This window comes from Papilio xuthus, unplaced genomic scaffold (genome assembly GCF_000836235.2).
Source record: "Papilio xuthus unplaced genomic scaffold, Pxut_1.1 DF828177.1, whole genome shotgun sequence".
NCBI classification, from domain to species: Eukaryota; Metazoa; Arthropoda; class Insecta; order Lepidoptera; family Papilionidae; genus Papilio; species Papilio xuthus.
Window position 1 is genome coordinate 1327728 of NW_013530472.1, and position 20519 is coordinate 1348246.

Here is a 20519-nt window from a genome sequence, read left to right on the forward strand (position 1 = left end):
CTCACTCAGTTTTTATATCAGTTTAGTATTTTAAATTAGTTTAGTAATTTAAATTAAAACCATTTATATTTAAAATTATAAAGATAAAAAAAACAAATAACAATATTGATATTAAATTAATGTCATATTTTTATGGAATTAAGTCGATGATGATTTATATATCATCAAGAAATGTACACTTATTTTACACAAGGATACCATTAATAAATCAAATAATTACAAAAATTATTCAACAATATAGCAATCTCATGTCACAAAGCGACGTGCGCTTTACTTGTGGTAACTCAGTTTGCAAACACACTATGAACATTTCAGGGAGGTATCTTGCAAAACTTGTAGAATAAAAGAACGTTATACGAAAATTGATGATGCGATCCAATCATTCTTGTATAGACTTTCCGATGAGAGACGCCCGAAGCATACTCTGCGACACACGATTCTGTAAATTAATAAAAAATTCTTAATGCGTTCTATTTATTTTTGATCAATATATAGGACTAGCGGTCGCCCGCGACTCCGTCCGCGCGGAATAATGAAAATTTAAGTAAAACGTGTTTTTCCACACTATGTTTTACATGCTAAGTTTCATCAAGATCCTTTCAGCGGTTCTGGAGATACATTCAAACAAACATCCATCCATCTAAACATTCGCAATTATATATTAGTAAGAGTTAAGATTAACAAAATAAAAATCATTATTCATTTTGTGTAATACAGGTACAGAAGAAGGGTTAAAAATACTGAAAAAATATAATTGTTTCTATTCAACAACATTTTATTTTAATATGAATAAGATAAAATTGCTTTAAATTTAGGCTTTTAAGGGCATTTTAAACGTGATTTATTCAATTCGGAACATTTTACAAATCAAGGGAAGCGAGTAAATGTAAGTCTAAATTTCTTTGAAACCCGTATTAAATATATTATCACCACTTTTCATTGTGTTTCACAGAACAGAGACAACAATATATTAGTATAGTAGAACAGACAGTAATATAAATATTTTACCTGCTCCTCAAACGGGGTCTTGGTGGAAGATAACATAAGTATTGGTGAGTTTGTATTTTGACGTGTCTTTCGTTGTGGTGTGACAGGCATTTTTGGAGATTGTATACTAAACCAGCCCGCATCAAATGTCTCTACATTATTTGCTATATCCTTGTTTGCCTTTTTTGCTTCTGAAAAAAAAAATACAATTGAGAAAGCATACAAAAAACTTCTCAGAGTAAAAATTATTAATTAAAGAGCTGTTATAAAAACCATTTTAACCAGGTAAAAAAAGAAAGAACTGAAGTTCAATTCAAACCAAAAAATATTTTTAATCCTAACTTGTTCTAAATTTCGTTTATGGCATTAGAATCTTACCTAAAATTAGATGACGAATGCGGCTTTGGACTTGATTTTTTTTTAATGTTTTTTTTACGGATTTGCCTCTTTTTGCCGGTTTTATCTTTTCCTTTCTATTCTCTTTCGAATTATTAGCATTAAGTTGCTCGAAAGATTTTTTTACATCTTCCACCTGTTTTAAGGTACAATTACTATAGGAATTTTTATCTGGTGCCAGCAACTTCGCCGGCTGTTATTAAATATCTTACCTGCTCCGTGGATGGTGATTTTTTAGAAGATGCAGCAATTGGTGCTAAATATTTAATTTGAGAAGTGCTGGGCCACAGAGTGCTTGTTTTTGTTGGTGTTGACGCACTTACTGATAAAAAAAATAATTATAAATTTAAAAAAAAAGAACCAAAGACATCTCGCGTGCATAATTTATCGATACAATACCAAGGAAATAACAGAAAAGATCGTAGGATTGTTAATTTAACTTGTGATTTTGTTTTAAAATCTTGTTTATGGCTGGTGATCTTACCTAAAATTATTTCGCTAATGCAGTTTGAAATTACGGGTTTCTTTTCAGGGGTTGAATTATCTATGGTTTTGCCCCTTTTTGCTGGTTTCATCGTTTCCTGTGTATTCTCCTCGCAATTATTCGCTTTAAGTTTCCCAAAAGGTTTGTTTATGTCTTCCACCTGTTTTAAGGTACAATTACTATAAGAATTTTTATCTATTGACAGCGACTTCACTGGCTGTTATTTAATATCTTACCTGCTCCGTGGATGGTGATTGATTATTAGAAGATGCAGTAACTGCTGGTAAATAGTTATTTTTAGAAGTGCTGGGCCAAAGAGTGCTTGTCTTTGTCGGTGTTTGCGTGCTTAAGAACCCGGCATCCAATGTTTTTACATTTTCTTCATCTTCATTTACTGGAATATTCTTTATTTTATCTGAAAAAAAAATTGTATAAAGTGATAAGAAATCTACCAATAAATACAAACAACCCATAATAATGATGAAAAAGTGGTAAAAAATAATACAATTTGAAATTGCTAAAAAAAGAAATCAAAGACAACTTGTGTGCATAACTTTTCGATGTATTTGGTACGGTGCCGACAAAGGACAGAAAATTCGTAGGGTTGTTAATTAAGGATATGATTTTGTTACGGTTGGTGATCTTACCTAAAATTAGTTGGCGAATGCGGCTTTTGACTACGGGTTTCTTTTTCGGTTTTGATATATTTATGGTTCTGCCCCTTTTGGCCGGTTGCATCTTTTCCTCTGAATTCTCCTTCCAATTATTCGCCATTAGTTGTTCCAGTTGCTCAAAACGTTTGTTTATGTCTTCGACCTGTGCCAAAGGACAATTGCTTTATTAGTCAACCGGTGCCGGCGACTTCGTGGCGCGGAATCAAAACTTAGCCTATGCGAAACAGATCTGCCGTTTGGCCATTTTGAGATATCCGCTAACAAATATTCTTCCGTATATAGAGTATTTGTATGTGTTTGAGAGAGATATAGTAGAGGCGGAAGTATGACGCGAAAGCGCAACCACCTGGATGTAGACCATGTCCCAGAAACCGTGCAGGTCCTGCGTAGTGACCTGCCTGGCGCCGGTCAGCTTTCGGTTGCACGTGTCTACCAGCGACCGGAACTGCTCCATCTTTTGCGATACCAACAGCCTGCCCTGCCCCGTCGCCGCCAGCACGAGCTCCTGCAAGCGACGTTAATATTTTTGTTATACAATAAACTACAACATATTTAACTTACCATTTATTACATTAAATAATGTTATGTGAGAGTTGAGATAGATTGATTTTTGTTTAAAGTATCTTCACAAGGGCTGCATGAACTACTAATTTTTATTTTTATTCCGCGCAAACGGATTCACGAGCTTCAGCTAGTTATTTGTAAAGTGCATTTACATCGAATTATAGACTCCACGGGAAAACAATTACTAAAAGAAAAAGTAAATGAAAAAAAGAAGGCTGGAAGCATCAAATCATTCAATAAAAAACAGGTACCTGGGCAAAGACAGGAATTGTAGTTGTCTCGGAGACTTTGTCCCATGCCTTACACATCTGTAGAATTCGATGAACCTCAGAATCTAGTTGTGCTCGAAACTTTGTGATAATATCATCTCTCTCTGAAGGACCTAATATGAAAAATAACAATTAATTGTGCATAACCACTGTTGAAACATTTTCATGAGAGGGTAAAACATTTATATCTTTGTCAATGTATTATGTTTCTAATATGATTCAGCAGTTCATACAAACAGTATTAAAGTAAGAACTTAAAAGAAAGGCTAAAACTAAATAAACATGTACCTTTTTTTGTTATTTTATTATCCGAGTCTTTTCTTGACCTATGTACTCCTTTCCGTTTTGTCTGGATTTGACTTGGATCAGTTTGTGATATTGGCATCTTTGAAACAATTTGCGCTTTCTTTGGATGTTCTTGTACCAAATTAGATGGATGCTGTTTAAATTCAAAGTTTGACTGATATTTCTTTGGAAATGTAGAAAATGGTTTATAATTTTTAAACTCATATGTTTTCTTATTAGCTTCTTGCTTATCTTTACTTTTAATTTTCGGCAGTGGTGAAGGTGGCACATAATATTTTGGGAATTTAACTGTTCCAGTTACAAAAGGTTTTAATTTATTTACAGATTCCTGTTTTTTTCTTTGCTTTTCCTTTTTCCACTCTAAAAGCATTCTAATTCTTTCTTGCTCTTTAAATTTTTTGGAACTTTCCCTTTTTTCTTTATCATGCATTTCTAAATGCCTAGTGGCATCTAAAATCTCAAATCTCGAACTTTTCCTTTTATTATTTAATAATTGTGTTCTTTTCAGTACCTAAAAATACATGTAAATTAAGTGAAATGTGACAGTAAAGAAAAAGTTAATTAATTTCATAAAAAATTGGAGAAACAGAACATGCACTTAAGACATATTTGGTTATTTTCCTTCTGAAAAGGCAATCAACACATTCCTAACACCTGAAAGGGGAGTGTTAAAAACTCCCAAACTGAACAAAAAATTTCTAATGAACCAACTGTTGAAATCAAGTCGTAAAGGCTATGTTTATATGCGATATCAGTAGGATAGGGGAATGTGTCTCTTTGTTGTATAGCATAGGTGGTTAAACAAATTCTGTGGAATAACTTACCCCTTCTTGAATGCTGAATTTTGGTGCAGGCTTGTATTGTTTCCTAGATCTAAGCTCCTCCACCTTCTTTGGCTTATACAGGTTATTTAAATTGAATTCTAAAAGTAAAGTGAGATATTATTTAACTACTATTTACCTTTCTCCTTAGTTCCGTCACAAACATATTGTGGATTTAATTTTAGACATTTTGTTAATTACTTAGGAATTATACAAGAAATAAAATTGAGTATAGAATACAATTTTGTTTACAATTTTTTAAATTCCCTTCGCCATGAATAATTGCCCTTAATTGATAATTGGTTGCAGCACACACTACATTCACATCTATATCTGCGCTGCTTTAACCAGATATCCTCTGGGAGTCCAAATACTGATGATATTTATTATGGACTTTCTCCTTCAAATGTTACCTTAAAAGATATGTCTAGTGGGTTTGACTCAGGAGTAGAATAGACTTTTTTTTCAGAGGGGAATGCTTTATGTATACTCCGCGCCCCGGGGGGATGCGGTAGTTATGTGAGATTCTCTTCCGGATGGGAAGCATACCCACTAAACCCCACTGTTCCTCCTATGCATCATGGCGAGACCACGAGTACACTTGCGCTTTTGTTCGCGACTCGCCTGAAGGATTAGAATAGGCTGGTAATGGCAATCAGACGTACCTAATTGAGTATGTTGTATTATTTTTAAGTTGTGTTAACAATAAACACTTACTATGTGGAAATACTTCGAGTATAAAACAGAGAAAATAAATATAAAATATCATAACTTTAACTTTTATAAAGTTTAAAGTCATCAAATAAATGTACAAACATAGTATCTAACTTTTATTTTCATTACAATATACAAATCTTCTTTAAAAAAAACTTTTTTTTTATATCATAAGTTGGCAAACGAGCTAGCGGCCACCTGAAATCGCTGATATAGCAGTGACCATTTTCCATAGACATACGCAATTGCATATGCGTTGCCTACCTTTAATCGACGGAGGAGAGGATGCACAGAAAGAAAATATATTCCTTTCCATGCATCCTCTCATCCGGAAAGTCCATGAGGGTACATACAATACAAACATGAAATACTTGAGGGTAGATGGTGATTTCGATGAACTATATAGAGGCAATTGAAAAAGTTTAGCCCTACTCTAAGGAATAAAATACGGAAAGTACTTTTACGAAGAACCAACGTACATGATATACTTCTTAAAATCAGTAGGCAGAAACTAGCAATGGGCCACATCTATCGGATCAGCGACGCCAGATAGAGTACGCATAAGGACAGCAGGGAACTGACATCAGCAAGTGATGATAAAGATGATAGCATTTAAAACCACCTAAAATATTAGTTTCGTGGCTAAGGAGAACATAGCGGCCGAAGAGACGAGGAGAAAAAATGCTACTTATTTTATAACATTTATAAATTTGAATTGTTCACATTAAAATAATTTACATACCCATAGTTAATAAAAGCCACACTCTTCAATATTTACAACAACAAGACACCACTTTGAAGCATAAAACCAACTGACTTGTACTGACGAACAAAATCTATATTTTAAAAATGGCACGACGCACGCGTAACGGTGTTACGGTTTTAAATCAAAAGCACAGACTATAGAGTAATGAGCAAAGAGTAGACATGTGTAAGTCGATTTAGAATCGGTCAGAATTGACGCAAAAGTTCGGCTATATTATAAATTCGAATCGTTGAGCTGCCGTTCAATAAAAAAATTCGCAGCTCATAACTCATCGCAATACATTATATCTATGCGAGTGGTCGATGCGCTAGTTGTTTTGTGTGTAGCAGTTCGCAGCATCAAATGCAAACCTCACCTCCATGTGGGTACAAAATAAGCTGAGCTACATGACACATCCGAAGCTGACACATCTGCGCTGAAACGCTGTTCAACAATTTTAGAAGAGTTTAATGACTATAGTGTGTCTATTTAAGATAGATTAGTTTGACAACTGAAGCTTATGAAGTACCGAATTAATTTTGTATGAGGTTTAATATTGTACTTAATTGATAGTAAAGAGTGTCGAACCGTCGTGCTCAACGATTAACTGTCAACTATTGAATATCGATCTTGTTATAAAATTAAAAGAAGAAATGGGTTTATAAATAATAGGTAATTTTAGTATTTTTTAACTTTTTAAATTTATTACAGTGATTTGACTATGTATCGCACAATTAATTAAAAAGAAATCAAATACATTCTTTTTTGATTATCAACACTACAATTTTCTGTTTAATGTATTATTTCTTTATGGTGTTTTGAAAGAGAAAGTAGGAATATAATGAAACAATTGTGTTTAAATTGTAATTCGAAAATCGAGAAATTTTCGATTGCAGGTTCTATGAGAACGAGAATGGAAAATCGAAAAGATTCTTAATCGATTTTACTCAACATATCTAGTCAAATGTCAAATGGATTGTCAAACAGTGTGTCTATTTAAGACATAAAATACCGAATTAATTTTGAATGACGGTTAATGTTGTCGTTAATGGACGGTTGTCATAGTATCGATCCATCGCGCACAATGATCTAATGACTCGATTTTTGGTTTAATGTTTTATATCTTTACCAGCTGTCACCCGCGACTCCTTCAGCGAGATCCATGCAGCAGTTCTGAATATACCTTCTAACAAACATTCATCCATCCAAACATTGGCATTTATAATATTATTAAGATGTATTTTTGAAGAATACATTTTTATTAGTATAATAGGATTAACTTTAGCATGGCAGTAAAACTTAAGGGTAACTTTGAACCCTATTAAACGCTTCTTCCACAAATGAAACGCTCCACATCCGACAGCGCGTTAAGGGTAGCTGATCAAGATACTAAATAAAATGATATATAATATATTGTTATAAATGGTCAAGTGCATCAGTTTCAGACAGGGTGAGTTAACACACGAAGAAAAGTTTAATTAAGGTTCAAGTTTTTTTTTGATTTATTTATTAAGGATGAAGTTGTTTTTTGGGTCTAGTTTTTGTAAACTGTGTGTCATGTTAAAAAAAAACTGATTCTTGCACTGATAGGAAGGATTTTAAGTGTCAGGTAAGGAATTAAATGACAAGATGTACAGTAATTTTCAAAAATCTATATTACATCAAATACATAATGTACGTTCTGAGATAATATACTTCTTACATTAAATAGGATAGTACAGGATAACAAAATACATAAAATACGTAACAGTCTTCTGAATTAATTCATTTTTACATTGAATAATTCAATACTACAAAATGTTATACAATCTACATATAATATATAAATAAAAATGTTAAATATCAAGTTCAGAAATATAGGAAATACACTGAATGTAAAAAGTCAGATCAGATCTTTTGAACCTCAAACTATTAGGTACATTTAGAGTTCACACAGATGTCTATTTAAAAAGTTAAGACCTAATTCACATAGTAACTACATCATGATTCATTTTACATTAGTAGATTCAATAAAACTTTGCATCAACAAAACAATCATTGTCAATCTCTAGAATAGTCTAAACAGATATTGTATTAAAAACAAATTGTTGCATTTTTAAATTAAAAAAAAATTACATATGAACACCTCATAATATTTTTTTATTGGTCAGACCACTAATAATAAATTTTAAAGGAATAATAAATAAAATATAACTAGAATGCCTCTAGATGCTTTGTACAATATAAAATTACAGTGGTATAACCTTGAGTTTCCATTGTTGAATCATATGTACAAAAAAATCAAACCTTTCATTCTTTTTTTCAAAAGCTAAAGATAATAATATTTTTTTGGACAGATGTAACAAACTGACTCACAGTTAAATGTTAAAAAACTGATTTTGAATAATTTATAAATTAATACAAAATAAATCACAGAGTGAACACCATGCACATAGATGTGCATATGCATAACTACAAATAAGTTTATGACACCATTTATATATACTAAACAATAATTTTATTTAAGCATATTTGTATATTAAATTTTATAATTATTTTAACCTATTTAATTATTTTCGAACTCTACATTGTCTCGTCAGCACAAATATGCGTGCCAATCAATAAGCGCAAAATGGAAAATGCAAGGAATTTTTCTCTAACTGCAACACCACAAACTAACTATATAGAACTGTAATTAATTCTTTAATATCAATCTACTTCTTGTTACTTTTACACTTTTATACTAAATACATTTATTTATCAAATCTATTAAATAAATACTACTCGTAAAGAATTACAATCTTTGATGTATTTTTGTATTTAACCAACCAGCACTGGGCCAGCATAGTTAACTATGGCCTACCCCCACCCCTAACTTAGGGTAGGCTTCGAGTCCCTCGGTGGGGACGTATATTATAATATTGATGATAGTATTGTAGTTTGAGCGCTTTAAAAATTGTGCCAAATGATTTATTATAAGAATAATAGAGAAAATCGTTAGAAAAACAGGCGGAACCAACGTCAGGGATAGATGGTATAAGAGATTACTTCGTTTTTATTAAAAATTTAATTTTTTCCTCGAAATTTGTGGCTAAAGTACACATATATTGTTGTTATAAACTTTTTACCAAAAAATGGTTCATGTATAACATCTATAAGATACAGTAATCAACCTGATACATATGTATATAAATATAGATAGAATAAATCAAATATCTACAGATCAATATTTTGTTTACAAATATCTTGTATACATGGTAAAACTTAGAGAATAAACAAGCGAATACCATTTTATCAGAATGCTTTACTGAGCAGACTATGTACAAAAGACAACATATTTAATATATAGTACAAAGTAGTATAGTATAATAGTATATAGATGATAGTACGTCATCTCACCAGTACTGCAGAACAATGTATAAAATTAAACAAATAAAAATTAAAATTTCGTACATTTAGTACATATTAGTTTTGTAACACCATCACTATGATATGTACATATCATGTAAATTTGACTTCATTGAATTTTTTTCTACCAAATATTCTTCCCGGTACAATTGTACACATCCCTGTACCAAACATCACCAAGATCGTATATCAGACCGTTATTAAGAACAAACCCTTTGTCCGAGCACACATCAGATGACGTACTTGTATCACTACGTAACATCAATAACTCACATTAGCTTGGAACAAATCTAATACTGAATATATACTTACATCTTACAATCATTAAACCTTTTAGCCAAGGGGCCTACATGTTAACTACTCATTTCAATGTCATTTCTTAGTATTTAAAGCTAACATATAATTTTAAAATAGATTTTTTATTGAGACTCATGATCTACAATTTTATTAATTTAATATCTCTATAAGATTCAATTATAATACTTGTTTAAATAATTTAAAACAGTAACGGAGGTTTTTATAAGAGAGGAACAAATTTTAATGACCATGTTTAAATCAAAACAATAAATTTATACAAACAGTTTAAACACATTTGCAAAATTAAAAAAAAAAAAACTTAGAAAAAGTTTTTGTTTAATATTGGGTCTATGATTTGGGATAGTATGTAGTACTATTAATATACAATAATGTTTTTTTTAACCATAAATAGATAATGAGACGGTAACTATATGCAACACCACAGAATAACGTCTGACAACTTTTCTCTATGCGAATAGTTCACGATAATCCCATTGAACAACTTTGAAACATGTTTTACACTGGAATCACAAATTTTTCACTGAAAACAGGCGTAAAACGTCCTACTTCTTGTAAATTTTACACAACTTTCTTTAAAGTTTTTAGACATAAACTTCGGAAACGTTCTGACATCATTCACTTTTTGTTTCACAGTTTTGTTATAATTCACTGCACAATTTGTTTGTAAACGCAATAAATACATATCCATATCCAATTATATATCCATAATCCATCAATTAAGTTTATTTTTCACTGCACTTTGTTTGAAGTTTTGTTTACTATCATTTTATAAAAGTACATTTTCACTATAATTGTACGTTTCAAACACGAAACAATTTCGCAAGAGAATACTTCGGCTCATATCGACAGTTTAAGTTTTTCTGTCCGATTTGGAGCAAGTCAGCGTTTGCGTAGTGTATACATTTACTGTTAGAAATTGTGAATAATTTTTTGAGCGATTTCGTCGATTAAGTAACATTTTGCTCATATACTTTAGAAATTGTATATTTTCCATTTTTGTATATTGAGCAATTTATTTACTGTGAGATGTCTTCATCTTCTCACTGGTATGCTGTACCTGTAAAAATGTACTATTCAGAATTATTATAATTATACTATAATTAATCACTAATTAAAGTAATATTATATCTAATATAATAGTGCACACAACTAACATTGACCAGCGTAATAAACAAACACGAGAAATTAATTTAAAACGATTGGTAAATGATATATTTGCTATAAATGGAACTATACTACATTTAAAATAAAATATAAGAAACATTTAATGAATAAATTAGGCATAATATATGACAGTTACATGAGAAAATAAATAACAATTTACTTGACTATAAAATATGTTCTTTTAAATATGAAGAAAAATAAATAAAATAAAAAGCCGTTCACAGCGATATCAACCTGTCATCACCTCGATGGGGAGAGAGCTGCGTCGTGGTATGTTAGAGAGTGATTTCTCTTGGGCGTTTGACGCCCTGGCGAGCCACTGCTGGCAAGTGGCTACAGCGCTGGCCTTCTTGCGGGTGCCAGTAGGAGCGCCGGAGCGGGCCACCTGGGCTCCCTGTGCGCTCTGTGCAAGGCCGCGCAGCTCCGACACAGCCACGGGCGCCGGCGCAGAGCCCCGGCGACGTCGGCACTCCTCCTTCCCAGATGCTGCGTGTTTGAGCAGTGGAGGAATTACTGCCAAATCGAGCACTTTTTTCTCCTTCGGAGCTGTTTTATGAAAAAAAAACATGTTTTAGTTCATACCTTAGAGTCACTATTTTCATAACACGAAAAAAATAACTATTATTATGTAATAACATTTTAAATATTTCTAATTTTTTTAATTACAACCCAAACCCCGGCAATGGACGTGTACAATAGTAGCATGAATTAGCAAATGCGTGCCTGCCTTGTACTACAGACGTGACATTTTGTTTCAGTTCCATTTTGCTAGGAGGTTTCAATGGAAGGGAAGTTGTACAATAATTAATGTTTACCTCCAGCGGTCGCCGATGTGACGTCAGCAGGCATTGACTTCCTTCGAGGAGTAAGCTGTTGCAAATGCAAGCCATCGAGCGTAACGGCCGACAGGTTGTCGCGCAGTCGGCTGCCCATAGTCGAGGCGGCGTCGCCTCGTGCCTCTCGCCGCCCACCTTCCTGTGTTGCGGTCCCGCTCGTTGACGCCTCATTCCGACCGTTCTTGTCGGCTTCAGATTTTTTGAACCACCTGAACTTGGTCGCTTTTAAATTTTCTAAGCGTTGCAAGAAATCTGTTTTGGTAGTCTGAGGCGAAGATCTTATATCTTCAGTGCTTTTGTGCAAGTACCGCGGGGGTAGCAAGCACTCCAGAAATGTGGTCTCCACGTTTGAGAAAGTTTGTCGATTGCCTTCATCGTCGGTGTCATCTACTTGCAATAAATTTTCAGTGCTCAAATATTTCTCAGTAGAAAATACAGCTGCCTGGCCGCGCTCGGGTGAACTCTGCTGTGACCGTACCGAAAATTGGATGTCGAGCCGGCTAGCGCCCCGGCGCGTCTCCGAGCTGCTGACTGATGCGCGGCTCTTTACGCGGCGCTTAATTTTTTTCTCTTGTAAGATATTCAGCGGTACGGAGAAGCGCCTCAATTGTTCTTTAATGCTTTTAGGCTTGATTGGATTCAAAGAACTCCTGCGCCCGGGCAGCAACAATTCAGAACTGTCGGACAATTCGGAGCCGACCTCGATATCGTTCTTCGCCGTGTCAGTATCAGGCGCTTCTGTGCGCTTCTTCTCTGGACCCTCGATCACCATCAGCTGCTCCCATTTGTTTAGATTGGAGAGCAAGTTGTCTAACATTTGCGTGGAGAGATCGTTTTGGAGGAACCGGTGCCACTCCATTATCAGCGGCGTCACTATGAACTTGCCAAATCCTGGAAAGTTATATTGATCTTATTTTTTAAAATATAAACAAACTTATTTCTGCCAGTACGGATCACCTTTATAAGAAACAAAGTTAATAAAAGGGGTCAATCTAAGTCAAATATCACCACATCTGGTGCTTTTGCTACTACTACTAGATACCTCATAATTTTTTTTATTATAATACAACACTAACTTCATTTTGTTTTAATTATAAACGATATTTTTATGTGCAGCATGTAGATTGTCCAAAAATTATACATAAAACTGAATGTGTACTATATTTCGTCTGATTAGTGCCGTGTCAAATAGCATTACCACTTCAAATGTACCTTATGCTGAGACAAATGAAATTAAAATGAAAGTACATATTACACTACCGATATCACATCTAACTTCTTATGGTAAAATGTTTTACCGTACTAAATATTTGTATATTTTTTGTATACTTATATTATTTTTAAGTAAAACGCGTAGGTATTTAGATAATGGTCTCTCGTTGAACAGGTAATTTCTGGATATCTGGGGTTTTGAGATCATAGGAACATATTTTGGTACCATTCTCCAATCATGAATTGCGGCAGATTTATATACGTATTTATTGCAACAAAAAAATAAATACATACCAATTTGAATATTCGGTATAGATATAGTATTCCTGTCACACAATGCGGAGACAGGTATCTTGAGTTTGCGCTCATATTCGCCTTGTTTGAAGAATTCCTCGCAAACCTTGAAGCTCCAATTCCTGCTGATTTCCCAGGGCCGGCATGGGTTCGATATATCCGCACATTTGAGGGCGATCTGCATCACCAAAAATCGGTGTTCGCGTTTCCTCAAATCTAAGGTGTTGTTGTCAATATGACCCTGAAATAGAAACGTTGTTCCAATTATAATCAAGAAAAAAGTATTTATAATGACTGCTGTTCATAATTCATAATCAAGATTTATAATTTTTTTAATATAACTGTTAAATCTTATCCACATTAACTTTAACAGTGTTAAAAACGTTTATCTGTTAACACAATTTCCTCAAAAGGGTACATACAAAGTTTTTGCTCACTTTGTTTAAGTAAGAATATAAGTGGTGAGACATAAGGAAATTGTGGAAAAAATTTCAACAACAAACATTTGTAAAGTTGTTGACAACAGTACCGTTCGTTAAACGTGTTAATATTTGTTTGTTAAAAGAAAAATAGTGGGCTAGTTCATCACTTTCTTTTACTGTTCTTAGTTTGACAGGTGTCGGCAATGAAAACGCAACGAGTTTGGGATTACAGCAGCACCGGCAGCGGCAGCGGGCGGTGGATTTATAGCGTGTGCGTTAATCTCGTTCCTACCATAAACTAGATTGCCCGCAGATCTGACCGAGTTTTTCTATGTACACAACCCAGTTACTCGGACGCACGGATTAAATCGCCGAAAATGCGTCTTTAAGGTGGTGACACATTTGGCCCTTCGTACACAAATAATATTCGATACCTGGCGATTTTAGTCTCTAAGCGCATTACGCATACAATGGAATAGAGAGGCGCATTCGCAGTAGAACTGGGCGAATCCACGACCCGGGTTATATTTGCGGAGCGCGCGTAACGTGTTACTCGAGTCCTAAAGATCGAATAATAGTATCTGAGATTATCGTAGACTTATGTACGAAGTGTTTTAGATATAATCGATTTATATTCGGGTATATAACGTAAAAATAAAAAGTTTAAAAACCAGGATAAAAGGAGTATATAAAATACATACACATCATATATACGCAAAGACAGAAAAATTGTAAATGCAGTCCATTTTTAATAAAAAATAAGACCTAAATGAGATAGATGTAGACACATCTCTCACCGACATACAACTAGAATGTTGTACACGGATACTCAAAAGATTTAAAAAGGTTAAAAAAAGGTGTTAAAATTTGTTTTTATAAAATGCAATTTAAAAAAGAGATCTTGTTGAATTAATGAGTCGACACACTTATGACGTTGTACAGATGATGGATAAAACAACAATTTTTAAATCCTAACGAGCTAACGTTATCAGCGAGCAAGACGAAAATCATTTCGTATCTTAGTTGGCGAGGTTACAGGCGGCCCCTGATACCTACTATATAAAGAGATTAAAATATATTACTGTTATAGAGCGGACATTACGGGGACTTCCCTTCAAATTGCTGTCATTGAATGGTCAAAAGCACGTAACATCGTGTTGTGGGAAACGAAACTGTACCGGTGCTTTACTTTTTGGAGAGTACGGTTTGATTCGTAATGTCCTATCTATATGTATATGTATCTTTGGTACTATTAATCTATTTTTATATTGAGCCTTTACTGTTCCTTCTTGATTAAGAGGCAATTTAAATAAACGCACATTTAATTTACGAACAGAAATATACACAGTTTTATTTAAGAAAAAATATTTTAATAACTATTCGAATGTTTATATAAAAATACCATGAGCTATTTTATGGAATATACTAAACAAAGTTACATCTTCATTCCACAATAGCGATCAATTTCTACATTCCAATTACAACGTAGAGATAAACAAAATTAATTATTTTTGTATTCAACAGAGTGCCTTCGACTTAATTCCAGAGAAACAAACGCACATCCTCGGCTACAATACGACGCAAATTGAACGAACGCTTTCGTTTTTATCAATAAAGCGCATTCGTCCACTTTGTTATTATTTTTCGTGGAAATCTTTTTCAGCTTCTCTTCACAAATCGAAATATCGCTTTAATTACAATTTGTTTTAACATATGAACAAAAATACTTATAATGAAATACTCTCGAAAAAAACAAAATAAGGCCTTTTAGTAAACAAATGTATGAAACAAAAATCTATCTCGGATCATTATGGTAAACAAGATTACATTTAAAATTAAAAATAGCGCCATCTAGTTATAAATTTAAGTAATAAATAGAGTATTTGCACGTTATTACGTCAGAAGTTGCGTGCAGCTCGGACGCACTTTGCGAAATTAAGTTGTGAAAGTGGAGTTATCTTCATCCTGATGTTGAATGAACTTAAACCATCCTGGTCACGTGTGGAATATAAAAGAGATTGCACACTACGCCAAATATTACGTTAAATTTCGTTACAGTTCGAATAATTGAGGATTGACTACAGAGCCAGACTACAGACGCTTATTCTGGTCTCTGTTTTTTTCAAAGAGAATGACAAAGATGACAATATGTGTCAATATAAGAGTAGTCTAAACACACAGTCATCATTATTTTAAAGTGTTAAATTAATTTTAATTAAAAAAAAAAGCAAATACCATTTTGGTCAAAAAGCGAGTTAGAACATTATTCGTAGGACACACCGAAATATAACAAAAACACTAAACTCAAAAGCAGTTAGTGAATACACGGGCACATAAAAAAATAGAAAGCAATTGTTGCTGTGAAAGTAATTGCCATAGGTTTCGATTACATAGAACTGGCAAACGACGGCGTATGCACTTAATTGTTCTGTTATAGAACAGCTCTGCAGTTTCACGATAACCGATTTGAGTATTCTTTAGTTAAATGTATATTGAAATGGTTATTGGATTTACAACTTTAACCCAATACAAATAAGGTCGTAATAAAAATCAACATCACATATTAAAACGAAACTACAAGAGGGTAGATCAGTTCAGATACATACATCACCTCCCTGTCATCGTCTCACTTATGTGATGTAAGCACTCCAAGTCTACCTTGGTGGATCTAGCGTCCATCATTACAGTTAGTCCCTTCTTAATCATGTTAGATATTTAAATAAACGTACATATTTTGAACATCAGGCAATAGTAGATTAAAAAATAAATTTCATCCGGCAGGTGAGCAGGGCAATTAATATCACCCAATTGCGTTTAAAACAAGCGTACGATGTCACCGGTTGCACAATGCGTTTTAAATATTTCTCGTGACGTGACGTCCTTGTGTCGTCGAGTTGTCGCGTCACCGTGTCGTAACGAGTGGCTCGCGAACACATCAACGTCAATTCCTTATATCATCAATTACATGTAATTTTTTCATAGTAAATTGATTTAATTAATACGAAGGTTTACTGTTAACTTTTATCTACGCTTCCATTGCGTTATAGCGTTCGTTTGATATAATGATATAATAAAAAAATTGTGTGATGAAAACCAAATAGTTATATTGTATATTATTTTATTTATTTCTCTTTTGTCTCTAAACTTTTTGTTGCTTTAAACTGTAGTAATGTATGCTACCTTAAGTTTGCAGTGCATTATAAATATCATTATTTCTAATATTTTCAAATGTATAACATGAACGACATCAATGTTTTTCTAAGATACTATCGACTCGTCTCATCAATAAAAATATTTATAATGAGATATAATATAACAAAAGAATAAATACAGAACGTTTTTGAAGAAGCAAAGATAAATCTTGCCTACTTTGAATCATAAAAACAGATAGATAAAAATATTTAAGTTTGTCTATTTATGCCTTTAAGAAGGTTTGGAGTTCTTTGAACTCAGAACGTCACGGTACGAGTCTTTTGTTATGGGAATTAGAATTATTTAAAAAAGGCAATAAATAGATATATTTTATAAACGCTGATATTTAAATGAAAAAAAAATCTTTTGATAAAATCCAAGATCATATTTTATATTTAAATTCCAATTTAAATTTATAGAAAACTTTATAAACTTAATTTAGTTACATATAACGTACTTTTTAATTTTTTCGTAAAAAGTTCGCGGTATTTTTACGGCGAACCTAAATGTTGAGTAATCAAGTTTATACTTGTACTATTGACTGATTAAAGCCGTCCGTATATAACAAAACAAGTGTAAGACAAAGTCTGGGTTTCTTAGTCCTCCATATTGCTATCTCTGTTTTGTCAAAGACGGGGATGAAAATATGTTTTAGGCAGAGATTTTGGTGTGAGAAACTCATTATAATTTTTGCTGTAAAATAGTTTGAATCATTAGACCCTTTAATTAGAATAATTATCTATAACATTTGATCAGCTTAATATAATAAACATTTTAAAATAATTTATTAAGTGTAATAAGCAATATTATAAAATAAATTTAGGATTTTAAAACGATCAAAATGATTAGACTGTTTTGAAACATTTTTATGCGTTTAAATTTGACCTAATCTATAAATCTCATTTAATTACCCTAAAACATGATTACTTCTCATGAGTTAACGCAATCGCTTAAATAGTATGTAAATAACCTCGATGAGAAAAACAGAGCGGCATAGTGCATTTATTATGCTTGTCGTATGAGTGTTGGGAAAATACACGTTATAAAATGATTCTTAAATTACAATTACACAACAATAGTCATAGTATACAATCTACCTTATTCTAGGGCGTACAAGCAATCGAGTTACTTGACATTTAGCCTCTCCACCTCCCCTACTTTATTAAATTATTGGTAATACAAACATTAGATTGTCATTGTCTTGGCAGTGCGATTCTAGGAATTATTAAGCATATCCTGGGAAATTCCCGTTCCATGGTATATAATTAGTATTTGATGAAACGTTTTATCGGATAGTGCTATAATTAACAACCACTTTAATAGTAGACCGCAGGCAACAATACACATTGGAAATGCTTTTTTCCTATTTCTAAAATGCTACTGTAATTTCCATAAAGCAAACCTAGATTATAAACATACATGTTTTGCTTATATACGTCGTGTTCATTGTGAGCCGAACTCTGAGCCATCAAACTGTTTATTAGTAAAAACAAAAACGTTTTAGTGTTTTACAATACGCCGTTGCATAAACAATGCTACAGTCACGTGGTATACGCCGAAATAGCCTCTATTTTTTGACAATAAAGAGTAATATAGCATCCTTGAATTTGAAGAATAGTGTGGAGACACGCGCGGCCGAATATACGTAAATAATATGTTGAGGAACAATTCGGTTCTCAAGGTTCCTTTAACTCGAGATGAATTGATTTTCCAGCAACGTGTCGCGTATTAAGTGCTTTAAAGTTATGCGTACATCGGAGCTAAATGCCAGCGATATATGGTCCCAAGAAACCGAGATATAGGTCAAATGAGAAATAGAACCTGAAAATATTCTTTGAGCAGCCATTGCTTTATCTGTAAGGATGTTTGATTAAGGTTTGTTTCGGTTTATCAATATTATAACTAATGAATGTTTGGGAACAATACAAACGCTGTGTATTAAAAAAGATCAATGAATTATGCCTTAATTACGATTAATCAGCAATTAGTAGTACTAATTGTGGATTACCGAGTTAAATACGAAAAGAAAACTATTGTTTAAGCTGACTGGCTTTTGTTTTTATACATTTCTGCGCAAGGGTAAATAATATCACAACTTCCTTCTTTGTACAAATGGGTTGAAAATTTTATACGTTAAATAAATTTTAAATCTCGTAAAATACCCCGTTAAGAATCTTACACACAAAGCCAAGTAGTACTTAACTGCTTGTAAAGAAGTCTTACAAGGGTGGCGACATGAAATTTAAAGGAACTTTTCCCATAGAATTGTAAAAATCTCTTTTGAAAATTATATCCGATTTCGTATTATATCCGACTATTGTCACGTGTATCTAAAAATATATTCTACGGCTATTCTAGATGATGGAAATATTAATAATATTATAGTTGTGTGTTAAACATAAAAGAAAGAATACAGAGGAATTTAAAACGTTCTCCTTTTGGTAATCGGTTAGCAATACAGAATGCTAGTAAAAAAAATAACTTCATTCCTATTGTTTCTTCTTCTTTAACCTATCATCAGGTCATCCGTTACAGGATTTAGGCGAAGGAGCTAAGAATGTGGAGGGCCTACTTTTATTTTCCGTATCGAAAAGATATAATAAAGCGAAGTCGAAGCGCAATGAACTGCAAAACTCTTGATACTCTTTTTGTACTCGAGACTTTCGCTCATCGTTGAATTGACAAATTGACAACATTAACTGTCAAATTGAAAGCAACATGCATTAATTGACCTTGGGACGATCACTGCATATATATATACATATACGAACGTAGTCTGTCCGTCTCGTCACACCCACATCATATTAAGTTGGATTCTGAGAATTGCATTCTTCTGACAATTGCATAGGGTTATTAATTGATATGGTGTGCTCTCACCCTTACCCTTTCATAGCTACCATGAAATATTTTTTAATCCTAGCACTGTTATATAGAAGTTTGATTCTTAATTATATTAATTTAAACAACAGTTACTAAAGAATCCTATTTTAAAGCACTTTTTTATTATTTTCTTATACTTTTTATAGTAATCTGTGATTCAATATGTGACGAAAGGGAGCGAGTTCACAAATCGAAGGAGATCTTTATTACCATTATATTGCGTAGTATAAATGTTATTTGGCATTGCTTTGCGGTGTAACGACCAAGCCACGGTCGGTGTTAATGTGCCCAAATCTATTTTAACACCGAATAGAATTGCCCACATACTGTTTACTACGTACTTACGCGTTATTTTAAAATGAACAACAAACTCGTATTACTATACATAGCATGATTTAAGTAGTTTTGACAAGATTAGTATTGATTTAGTTTTTACTTACAATTGTCAACTTTACACGTTGTGTGTTGTTGTTGTCTTAGTGATGCTACTCAAATATAAAATGTATTAATGTACGGTTAACAAAAAAAGTCTCTTTTAATTCATTCACTCTATGATATGCTCATCAAGTAATACTTAACGAAGAGTTATACTATGGTGTGCTAATATAGGAGTATATACTATTTTAATATTTCATTTAACGGTTTTTACACATAAATCAGTAAATTGAATACTGAAAGATAACTCATAACTGGACTTAAAATCCATACTCATTCTTATTTGTCTCGGTTGATTGTTTTTCTATAAAATTTGCGTAAAAATCTACAGAAACAACGACAGACTAAATATTATTAATTTGTACTAATAGTATTAGACTACTAATTAGTTTAATCGCATCTATATATTTGTGCCACTG

The 20519-nt window shown here is 32.9% G+C and overlaps 2 protein-coding genes across 6 annotated transcripts in view; both read right to left on the reverse strand.

Annotated features, from left to right (window-relative positions):
* Positions 1-93: 93 nt before the first annotated feature.
* Positions 94-6401, reverse strand: mars (guanylate kinase-associated family member mars). 3 transcript variants are annotated; one of them, XM_013306949.1, is made up of 12 exons: positions 6337-6401; positions 4505-4602; positions 3663-4191; positions 3357-3487; positions 2888-3046; positions 2515-2683; positions 2104-2282; positions 1868-2027; positions 1596-1705; positions 1366-1519; positions 1009-1178; positions 94-439 (listed from the first exon to the last, which is right to left on the reverse strand). In XM_013306949.1, the coding sequence occupies exons 1-12, from the start codon at positions 6389-6391 to the stop codon at positions 380-382; spliced, it is 1974 nt and encodes a 657-aa protein (XP_013162403.1). In that variant the 5' UTR covers positions 6392-6401; the 3' UTR covers positions 94-379. The 3 variants fall into 3 exon arrangements, with proteins under 3 accessions (XP_013162403.1, XP_013162405.1, XP_013162406.1); XM_013306951.1 differs by lacking the exon at positions 6337-6401 and adding an exon at positions 5958-6097; XM_013306952.1 differs by lacking the exons at positions 94-439; positions 1366-1519 and having other exon boundaries at positions 1067-1178.
* Positions 6402-9992: 3591 nt separating this feature from the next.
* Positions 9993-20519, reverse strand: part of LOC106113912 (calcium/calmodulin-dependent 3',5'-cyclic nucleotide phosphodiesterase 1C) — an 82120-nt gene continuing 71593 nt past the window's right edge. For all 3 annotated transcript variants that reach the window (XM_013306972.1, XM_013306971.1, XM_013306973.1), the window contains exons 8-11: positions 13172-13412; positions 11645-12556; positions 11064-11375; positions 9993-10722 (exon numbers count right to left, since the gene is read on the reverse strand). In XM_013306972.1, the coding sequence (XP_013162426.1) occupies positions 10706-10722; positions 11064-11375; positions 11645-12556; positions 13172-13412 (1482 nt within the window). In that variant the 3' untranslated portion in view covers positions 9993-10705. The remainder of the gene's footprint in view (positions 10723-11063; positions 11376-11644; positions 12557-13171; positions 13413-20519) is intronic.

Coding starts and splice junctions, on each gene's coding strand:
- mars (XM_013306949.1), bottom strand. CDS start 6,391: ATGTGTCAGCTTCGGATGTGTCATGTAGCTCAGCTTATTTTGTACCCA. Junction 4,603..6,336: donor TATTTTGTACCCACATGGAG/GTGAGGTTTGCA, acceptor CTTTACTTTTAG/AATTCAATTTAAATAACCTG. Junction 1,179..1,365: donor CATTCGTCATCTAATTTTAG/GTAAGATTCTAA, acceptor TTTTTTTTTCAG/AAGCAAAAAAGGCAAACAAG.